The 10,601-nt window shown below is 35.6% G+C and overlaps 1 protein-coding gene across 1 annotated transcript; it reads right to left on the bottom strand.

Moving 5' to 3' along the window:
* Positions 1 to 3,230: 3,230 nt before the first annotated feature.
* LOC130981545 (uncharacterized) lies at positions 3,231 to 7,253 on the bottom strand. The gene is made up of 7 exons (XM_057905132.1): positions 6,605 to 7,253; positions 4,673 to 4,914; positions 4,377 to 4,580; positions 4,177 to 4,269; positions 3,969 to 4,076; positions 3,401 to 3,742; positions 3,231 to 3,266 (listed from the first exon to the last, which is right to left on the bottom strand). Exons 1-7 carry the CDS (start codon positions 7,251 to 7,253, stop codon positions 3,231 to 3,233), a joined length of 1,674 nt encoding a protein of 557 aa, XP_057761115.1.
* Between the last annotated feature and the right edge of the window lie 3,348 nt (positions 7,254 to 10,601).

Below are 10,601 nucleotides of genomic sequence, written 5' to 3'. Positions count from 1 at the left end.
TTACATCATTTATCTTCGAGCAAAGTATGAACTATTATATATTGCTGGAAAGCCCTGGATGTCTACTTTCCAACCCAATTGAGAGCGTGCCAATTGAACTCTTGTAGCTCCAAAAAGTTTATTCCGAGTGCAGGGAGGTCAGAATCCAACAGCATCAGCAGTCCTTTTTCAGCCTAAATCAGATTTTTGCTCAGCTCCCTCAATTTCAGCCAGAAAATACCTAAAATTATAGAAAAATATACAAACTCATAGTAAAGTCCAAAAATATGAATTTTGCCTAAAAAATAATAAAATATACTAAAAACTAACTAAAACATACTAAAAACTATATGAAATTACCCGCAAAAAGCGTATAAAATATCCGCTCATCACCCCTACACTTGAAGGGTCAACTTTGATCAAAGGTTGGACCAAGTCCTCATGGAAATATGTGTGGAAGGAGTTCAATGGAAAAGAGACTCAAGAGGCAATCCGGTTCAATTGAGAAGACCGGACCTTAAGCCTGTTGCCAGAGGATGGTTGGAGTTCATCCAACGCTCTATTATTCCTACTAGCAATCAATATGAAGTGACTGTAGATCGGGACATCATGATCCACAGTATCATGATTGGGGAGGAAGTGGAGGTTCATGGGATCATACCTCTAGAACTCTACAAGGTGGCTGACAAGTCATCCACCTTGGCAAGGTTAGCCTTTCCTCATCTCATTTGTCACCTATGCAATTTGGCTGGGATAGACATAGAAGGAGACATCCTCATTGAAGAGGAAAAACCCATCACTAAGAAGAGGATGGAGCAAACAAGAGAGCCCACTCATGGACCTCAACAAGAGCTTGAGGAATATCCTCATCAAGAAATCCCTGAGATGCCTCAAGGGATGCAATTTCCTCCACACAACTATTGGGAACAACTCAACACCTCCTTGGAAGGCTTGAGTTACAACATGGACAAACTAAGGGTGGAGCACCAAGAGCACTCCATCATTCTCCATGAGATTATAGATGATCAAAGAGCTATGAGGGAGGAGCAACATAGGCAAGGAAGAGACATAGAGGAGCTCAAGAGCACCATTGGTTCTTCAAGAGGAAGACGCCACCCTCACTAAGGTGGACTCATTCCTTAATTTACTTGTCTATTTATTTTTCTATTTTCGATTTTTGAGCTTTATGTGTGGCTATGTTTTGTGTCTTTATTACATGATCATTAGTGTCAAGTGTCTATGTCTTAAAGCTATGAATAATTCCATGAATCCTTCACCTCTCTTAAATGAAAAATGTGCTTAATTACAAAAGAACAAGAAGTACATAGATTTCAAATTTTATCTTGAAATTAGTTTAATTATTTTGATATGGTGGCAATACTTTTTGTTTTTTGAATGAAGGTTTGAACAGTACATATTTTTTATCTTGTTGTTTATGAATGTTAAAATTGTTGGCTCTTGAAAGAATGATGAACAAAGAGAAATGTTATTGATGATCTGAAAAATCATGAAATTGATTCTTGAAGCAAGAAAAAGCAGTGAAAAAAAAGAGAAAGAAAGAAAAAGAAAAAGTAAGCAGAAAAAGCCAATAGCCCTTAAAACCAAAAGGCAAGGGTAAAGAGGATCTAAGGCTTTAAGCATTAATGGATAGGAGGGCACAAGGAAATAAAATTCAGGCCTAAGCGGCTAAATCAAGCTATCCCTAACCATGTGCTTGTGTCATGAAGGTCCAAGTGAAAAGCTTGAGACTGAGTGGTTAAAGTCGTGATCCAAAGCCAAAAGTGTGTGCTTAAGAACTCTGTACACCTCTAACTGGGGACTTTAGTAAAGCTGAGTCACAATTTGAAAAGGTTCACCCAGTTATGTGTCTGTGAAATTTATGTATCCGGTGGTAATACTGGAAAAACAAAGTGCTTAGGGCCACGGCCAAGACTCATAAAGTAGCTGTGTTCAAGAATCAACATACGAAACTAGGAGAATCAATAACACTATCTGAAATTCTGAGTTCCTATAGACACCAATCACTGAATTTCAAAGGATAAAGTGAGATGCCAAAACTGTTCAGAGGCAAAAAGCTACTAGCCCCGCTCATCTAATTGGGACTAAGTTTTATTGATATTGTGAGATTCATTGTATATTCTCTTCTTTATATCCTATTTTGTTTTCAGTTGCTTGGGGACAAGCAACAATTTAAGTTTGGCGTCGTGATGAGCGGATAATTTATACGCTCACTACAACAAATAAGGCTTTTCGCAACGGTCAAAAACTGTTGCCGTAGACTAAAAAACCGTTCCCTAAACTTTAGGCAACGCTTTGGCAACGGTTTTTGACCTGTGGTATATGCGGCCGTTGCCAATGCTTAAATGCAACAGTTTTTGACCTAAGGAAATGATAACCAAAAAACCGTTGCCAAAGTTACTGGTATAGGCAACGGTTTTGAACACAAATTTTAAACAACGGTTTCAAACCGTTACTCGGAAAGCAACGGTTTTAGACCGTTCTCTTTCTTGATACAACGGTTTAAAATCGTACCTGGATTGGCAACGGTTTTAAACTGTTGTAGTTTTGTTATCCACAACAGCAACGGTTTTAAAGCATTACCGTTGGTGTCGTTTTTTGGTAACGGTTTTTGTACTGTTGCCAATTTATAGTTGTCTAAGACAACGGTTTAAAACCGTTACCATTGATTTTATGGCAACGGTTTTGAAACCATTGCCATTATATAGTCATCTAAGACAATGGTTTAAAAGCGTTACCATTAGTTTTTTTGGCAACAGTTTTAAAATATTGCCATTTTATAGTAATCTAAGACAAACGGTTTTAAAGCGTTACCGTTGTTGTTATTTTTTGGCAACGGTTTTAACACCGTTGTCCTTTTTAACTTTTGACAACGGTTTTTTGTAATATATAATTCTTTATTTACAATAGTAGTTTTTTCGTGAATGAAATTAATTTCATTTTTTTTAATTATTTATAGTCAATAAATAACCTAAACTATTTGAATAAAGTCACAAAAGAAAAATAATTGAACATTTTTCATCAAATTTGACTTACAAAGATTGTTGTAAGATCCACAATCACATTCAAGATACCACAATACTATCATGACAACCTCAACTATATCATCTAATGTTGCAAAAAATATAACAAAGAAGAGTTAAAATAGCTAAGTAGCAAATAGATTTATCATCATGTCCGATCCTCAAGTTCATGACTTTTACTCTGTAACACTTGCTCTTAAAAATTTGACCTTAACCAAGTTCGATTTCCCCTTCAACATAGTTTTCCTGTAAAAAAAGAAAAAAAATCAAATATAAAACTACACATCTTTAATACTAATAATGTCTACTAAAAATGTTTGAGAGAGAGAGGAGAAACATATATATCATAACAATATAGAAACTTTAACAATAAATAATACCTCCTCATGCGCATCATTGTTCGGATTGCCTAAAGTGCTTCCTAGTTGAGCAGCTAACATCTCAAGGTCCACTCCTGAACTTTTTTGTTGCAACATCATCTTAACAAGCGATTTTAGTTCATCTACTTCTTTTTGCATCACATCAACTTTACCCTCTAATGATGCTTTCTCAACTGCATGTTGCTGCTTAAGGGTGGCAATTTCTTCATTTTTCTTCAACAAAGTTGGTGTGGTAACTCTTCCGTGACATCGCACTCTCCCTGCCTTCTCTTTGCCAAATATGGATTGAAAAGCTCTAATTGCTGATTCTTTAGACTTTTTATTCTCAGCTTGCAGATGTGCCTATATTAATGTGAAGAAAAATAATAATAACAAAAAAGAGTAACTACACACTTGGACTCAAAACATATATCATTTGACAATATCAAATCAAATAATAGCAATTAAGAATAGTATCAGCATTGTTTAACTCAACTGCAAGCATAAAGACAACCACAAATGATGGACAAATTACCAAGACACAAGAAATCCATAACCTATTTTAATCAAATTAACTCCCAATACTTACAATAACATCCAAAGTGTCTTCATCCAATGATTTTCCCTTTGTGCTTTGGCGAGTCTCAACAAACATTTCTGCTTGAGTAGGTGGTTCATTATTTTCCTTAGAAGCAGCCTATAAGTCCAGTTCAACAAGCATTTATATAGAGTTAAAAATGCACGTATTCTTGCACCCCACATACACATACAAATGCACAAAGAATAAAAATTTGTACCAATCTTGCACGTATTCTTGCAAAATTTATTGGTCCCTTTCGATGGCTAAATTTCTGTTGTGCCCTATTTTTCTTATTCTGCGCAGACATTTTCTACATAGCAAGAGACAAGTATTATCAAAAAATTATCATATTTCACTCATAAATTTATATAACTCATAATTGCATAAACAGACTACAATAAGTTGCACATGTCTTACCTTAACTTTCTCAGTTCTCCAATAAGCAATTAACTTGCGAAAATGACTCTCAGGTATGCTTTTAGGACGATTTTTCAGCATTTCATTAACACATTTGTATGGCAGAAAATAATTTTGCTTGATTGTGGTCTTATACCGTCTCCAGTTGTCATTGATACAAGCAAGGACTATCCTCTTTCCTTCAGTTGCAATAATGAACTTAGCCTATAAAACACAAAAATTATTTGCTAGTAAGAATAAAATACATGTGTACATTTCCAAAAAGTTTCTAAAAGAAACAATAATAATATTCTCACTTGAACATATTCCCAAATGGCTTCTTTATCTTTAATCCCCTTCCAATTTGTGTAAATTAATGGACAAAAATCTGAATTCCTTACCACTGTGCCCAAAAATTTGCTCAAGTTATTTACAGCTTCATCAGTAGGACCAATTGCCTCTCCTTCATTATCTAGAGTAATTTCTTCTCTATCTTCCATCTGTCTTGCATGAATCTTCAAGCATTGTGTAGGACCTCGTGTTTTCTTCACTGTTGTCTCTATACAAAGAGCTCAGAATAAGGCCATCAGCATCATTGCTCAATCAAAACAAGGCATGAAATCAGCCATTAACAAGGATAAAGCAGCACTAAATAGCTGGGATCAACCCATATGAACTCACTAAAACCAAATCAGCACTTATAAAATAGCTCAGAATAAGGCCATCATCATCATCATTGCTCAATAAAAACAAGGCATGAAATCAGCCATTAACAAGGATAAAGCAGCACTAAACAGTTGGGATCAACCCATATGAACTCACTAAAACCAATTCAGCACTTATAAAATAGCTCAGAATAAGGCCATCATCATCATCATTGCTCAATCAAAACAAGGCATGAAATCAGCCATTAACAAGGATAAAGCAGCACTAAACAGCAAAATCAACCCATATGAACTCACTAAAACCAAATCAGCACTTATAAAATAGCTCAGAATAAGGCCATCATCATCATCATTGCTCAATAAAAACAAGGCATGAAATCAGCCATTAACAAGGATAAAGCAGCACTAAACAGCTGGTATCAACCCATATGAACTCACTAAAACCAAATCAGCACTAATAAACCGGCTCAGAATAAGGCCATCAGCATCATTGCTCAATCAAAATAAGGCATGAAATCAGCCATTAACAAGGATAAAGCAGCACTAAACAGTAAAATCAACCCATATGAACTCACTAAAACCAAATTAGCACTAATAAAATAGCTCAGAATAAGGCCATCATCATTATCATTGCTCAATAAAAACAAGGCATGAAATCAGCCATTAACAAGGATAAAGCAGCACTAAACAGCTGGGATCAACCCATATGAACTCACTAAAACCAATTCAGCACTTATAAAATAGCTCAGAATAAGGCCATCATCATCATCATTGCTCAATCAAAAAAAGGCATGAAATCAGCCATTAACAAGGATAAAGCAGCACTAAACAGCTGCGATCAACCCATATGAACTCACTAAAACCAATTCAGCACTTATAAAATAGCTCAGAATAAGGCCATCATCATCATCATTGCTCAATCAAAACAAGGCATGAAATCAGCCATTAACAAGAATAAAGCAGCACAAAACAGTAAAATCAACCCATATGAACTCACTAAAACCAAATTAGCACTTATAAAATAGCTCAGAATAAGGTCATCATCATCATCATTGCTCAATCAAAACAAGGCATGAAATAAGCCATTAACAAGGATAAAGCAGTACTAAACAGTAAAATCAACCCATATGAACTCACTAAAACCAAATTAGCACTAATAAAATAGCTCAGAATAAGGCCATCATCATCATCATTGCTCAATAAAAACAAGGCATGAAATCAGCCATTAACAAGGATAAAGTAGCACTAAACAGCTGGGATCAACCCATATGAACTCACTAAAACCAAATCAGCACTAATAAACCGGCTCAGAATAAGGCCATCAGCATCATTGCTCAATCAAAATAAGGCATGAAATCAGCCATTAACAAGGATAAAGCAGCTCATAAAACCATTCATAAAAGGCATCAGTAGCAACCAAAAAGTTCAACCTAAATCCACTACAATTCAGATAAAACTTCCTAACCACCTATAATCCACTAAGCATGCATAACTAAACTGACTAATTTAACAAAAACTGAACAAACTAATTAAACTAAGAAAAAGTAAACAGGAAAAAAAATTGAAAACATGCAAAAAGTTTACCTTTCAAAGTATTGTCTATGTTCTCAGCCTCAGTTGGATTAATATAATCCTTGTCCTGCTCCTCTATAATATCCCCTTCATTCTCATCCAATTGCTCTTCACCATCAGGTTCATTGTTAAGTTGAAGAAAAGTATCAATCGGCATTGAAGTAAATTGACGTGTTTTTCCCTTCTTAGTTGGCCTTTCTTGCAAGCTGCCACACTCTTCAATATCATCTTTATTTGTGGTCTCTTTTCTCTTCAAATCTTGAGTCATTCTAGAATCTACTTCGTTAGTAATCTTGTGAGCCACAACGGTAGATTTAGAAGGAAGTTCTTTTTCTTGTCTACATGTTGATCCTTGTGAGTGAGTCATACTTGCTTCCATCTGTACTTTACTTTTCTTCAAATTCTGCCCTTTTTCTTTTGCAATTTTTGGCTTTTCTACAAAATTCTGCTTATCATTTGGTTGGACACCAGTTTTTCTTAACTTCTGCTCCCTTTCCCTATTAGTAAGGGTTTTTATCCTCTTTAGTGGTGGTGGTGGTTGATGTTGCTGCTGACTAGAAGACATATTTTCTCGCTTAACTTCTATATTCTTGAAGAACTTTGCACGCAATTCAGCACTTGACTTTGAATCAATCTCATTTTCAATGAAGTTTTTGAACATTTTCTGAAAAAGGAAATAAAATAATGAGATTAGTATACATCGTAAAAAATCTATTAACATAATATTAAAAAACCAAATCACATATTAAAAGAACCAAGAATCTATAAGAAATGCACCTGTTCATAAACAATTACACCAAAAATAAAAGTAAAAAAAATTATTCTATGTTGAGAAGAGAAATCTCTTTAATGATCAGAATCATCATCATATTCAGCTTGTTGTAGAACAAGTGAAGGTTTCTCAATGATTGTATTTGGCATGTCTTCTCTAGTCCATTGAACTTCACAATTATCCTTTGGCACAAACAAATTATTCACTTGATCAAAGGGGTCCTTCTGATTAAACTCTTCAGCTTCAACATCATACCCATCACACACATTGAATAAATCCCTTGGCACTGTGTCCATGACATAATGCTTGTCTTTGTTAAAAGGGTCTTGAATATAAAAACATTGGTGGACTTGTGAAGCTAATACAAAAGGATCATCCCGAGAACATCTTTTATTAAAGTGAACTGAAGTTAGACCAAAATTCTCTTCCTCAACTTCAAACCAATCACAATTGAAAAGAACAAATTTGAAACATGCATAATAGTCTAACTCAATTATGTCTTTTATTGCACCAAAATATGTTACAGCTTTTGCCATTGGGTTGTTGTCCTTGGCACTAGCAAAGCTTGGTGTTTTGCACACCAAAGTCACACCACTATTTTGAGTTGTGTGGCTTGCATCATGTTCTCTAGTTTGAAATTTGTAGCCATTGATTACATAACTAGAAAATCGTTTTGCAACTGTGTTTGGGCCTCTAGACAAATCTTTAAGTTGTTTCGGAACACCTTCATGAGAAGCACACTCTTTGAACCATTCACTAAAATCATGGCTTAGAGTTTTTGCCTTCTTCCATTTTCTACCTTTAGTTTGATTGTTGACATGTTCCTCATACTCTCTAAAGTAAGCAAAGAGTGAGTAAGTTAAATTTGCTAATAGAGAATTCGTAACTGGAAAATATATAAGAAAAATACCTAATGTAGTCTTTAACTTTATCACAATTGAATAAGATGTACCGATGAGCTTGTATTTTTGAGTTGGTATCTAGAGAAAAAGGTTGCCCTTTCCTCTTTCCACCAATTGGTCGCCCCAAGCATGCAAAATAGCTATCATGACATACGTCAGCTTCACTGCAATTATCATAATTTTGTGTCCTCCTACTCAGCCTTGTATCCACATCAGGACTTAAATACCTTGAGCAAAATGTCAAGCATTCCTCAGCTAAATATCCTTCAGCAATTGAACCTTCGGGGCGGCTCTTATTGCGAACGTAGGACTTTAACCTACACAGATATCTCTCGATGGGGTACATCCACCTAAATTGAACTGGGCCACCCAACCTCAACTCATTTACCAGATGAATAGGCAAATGGACCATTATATCAAAGAAACTAGGAGGAAATATTCTTTCCAATTGGCACAAAATCTCTCTAATATCTACTTCCAAATGATCTATTGTATCATTTTCAACAACTTTTTGGCACAAGGAACGAAAGAATGAACCTAGATAAATTAAAGGGCCAGCTACTTGATTCTGCATTGTGCATTTTATAGCTACTTGCAATAAATAATGCAACATAAAATGAGCATCATGACTTTTGTAGCCTGATATCTTTTTTTCAGCAACATGAACACACCGAGAAATATTTGAGGCACTACCAGACGGCAATTTTACTGACTTCAAAATATCACAAAAAAATGGTTTTTTCTTGATTAGTAAGGTTAAAACAAGCCTTAGCAATTTTGGCTTTCTTGCCACCATCTATCTCCTTTAGTTGAAGTTTTTTTCTTATGCCCATATCTTTGAGATCGTAACGAGCATTTGCATGATCTTTGGACTTTCCTGGAATGTCTAATAAAGTTCCAATTATGTTATCACATACGTTTTTCTCGATGTGCATAACATCAAGACAATGGCGCAATGTGTTTTGCTTCCAATATGGCAACTCAAAGAAAATGGACCTTTTCTTCCATGGACCATCAATTTTATCTTTTTGCTTCTTTCCAAATACATTTTCAAAATCTTTCAAATCTTCAAAAAATTGTTCCCCATCTAATAAAGCTGGTGTTGACCTCAATTCAACATCGCCATTGAAAGATCTTTTGTCCATCCTATATGGATGATCCATAGCAAAAAATTTACGGTGATCCATGTAGCACATCTTCCGGCTATGTTTTAAATAACAAGAGGAGGTGTCATAATTACAGCAAGGACATGCTAGCTTTCCCTTTGTGCTCCAACCGGATAACATAGCATAAGCTGGAAAGTCACTTATGGTCCATAAAAGTGCCGCATGTAGTTGAAAAGTTTGATTCTTTGAAGCATCATATGTTTCCATTCCAACTTCCCATAAAACCTTAAACTCTTCAATTAATGGCTGAAGATACACATCAATGCTTTTTCCAGGCGAACACGGACCAGGGATGAGCAAGGACATCATGACATATTCTGGTTTCATGCAACACCATGGAGGAAGATTGTATGCGACCAAAACTACCGGCCATGTACTATGGGAGATGCTCATGGTTCTAAATGGATTAAATTCATCGCTAGCTAGCCCTAATCTTATGTTATGAGATTCTTTATCAAAATCGGGATGAAGCCTGTCAAAGTCTTTCCATGATTGGCCATCAGCTGGGTGTCTTAACTTTCCATCCTTTGAACGATGTTCATCGTGCCACCTTAATGATTCAGCTGTTTTGGAACACAGGAACAGCTTCTTAAGCCTTGGAATCAAGGGAAAATGCCTCAAAACCTTCGCAGACACAGGTTTTTTCTTCAACTTATCAACTTTTATATCTACCTCAACATTTTCTATGTACCTGGAAGCTCCACAAATTGGACAAAATTCATCATCTTCATATGTATCCCGGAACAGAACATAATCGTTGGGACAAGCATGAATTTTATTATAACCAAGTCCTAAATCTTTTACCATGACCTTGATTTTATTGAAAGAATCATGAATATTCAAATGAGGAATCGCTTCTTTCAGTAATTCAAGTAGAGCAGTAAAGGATGCGTTGCTCCAACCATTAAGAGTCTTCAACAAATACAAACGGATAACGAATGATAATTTCGAAAATTTTTTACAGCCAGGATATAACTCTTGTTTTCCTTCTTCAAGCAAGTTATAAAACTTTTTTGCATCTTCGTTTGGCCCATCAGCATCTTTATCTCCTTCAAGCACATGCCAAAATGTCTCGTTTAGCAGCCCATCAATGTCGTTGACAAATCCTTCATGGACTTCACTCTCATCGGATTTACTATCCATGTGACTTATCCTTTCGCCGTGATGAA

This window comes from Arachis stenosperma, chromosome 1 (assembly GCF_014773155.1).
Source record: "Arachis stenosperma cultivar V10309 chromosome 1, arast.V10309.gnm1.PFL2, whole genome shotgun sequence".
In the NCBI taxonomy this organism is placed as follows: domain Eukaryota; kingdom Viridiplantae; phylum Streptophyta; class Magnoliopsida; order Fabales; family Fabaceae; genus Arachis; species Arachis stenosperma.
Note: the sequence above shows the minus strand (reverse complement) of the source record. Positions and strands in the feature narration are given on the sequence as shown.

Bases quoted from the DNA above. Each gene is read 5' to 3' on its own strand.
- LOC130981545 (XM_057905132.1), bottom strand. From the start codon at position 7,253: ATGTTCAAAAACTTCATTGAAAATGAGATTGATTCAAAGTCAAGTGCT. The intron at 4,270-4,376 runs GTAAGACATGTG...CTTGCTATGTAG, and splicing joins GGAGAACTGAGAAAGTTAAG to AAAATGTCTGCGCAGAATAA. The intron at 4,077-4,176 runs GTACAAATTTTT...CTGGACTTATAG, and splicing joins CAAGAATACGTGCAAGATTG to GCTGCTTCTAAGGAAAATAA.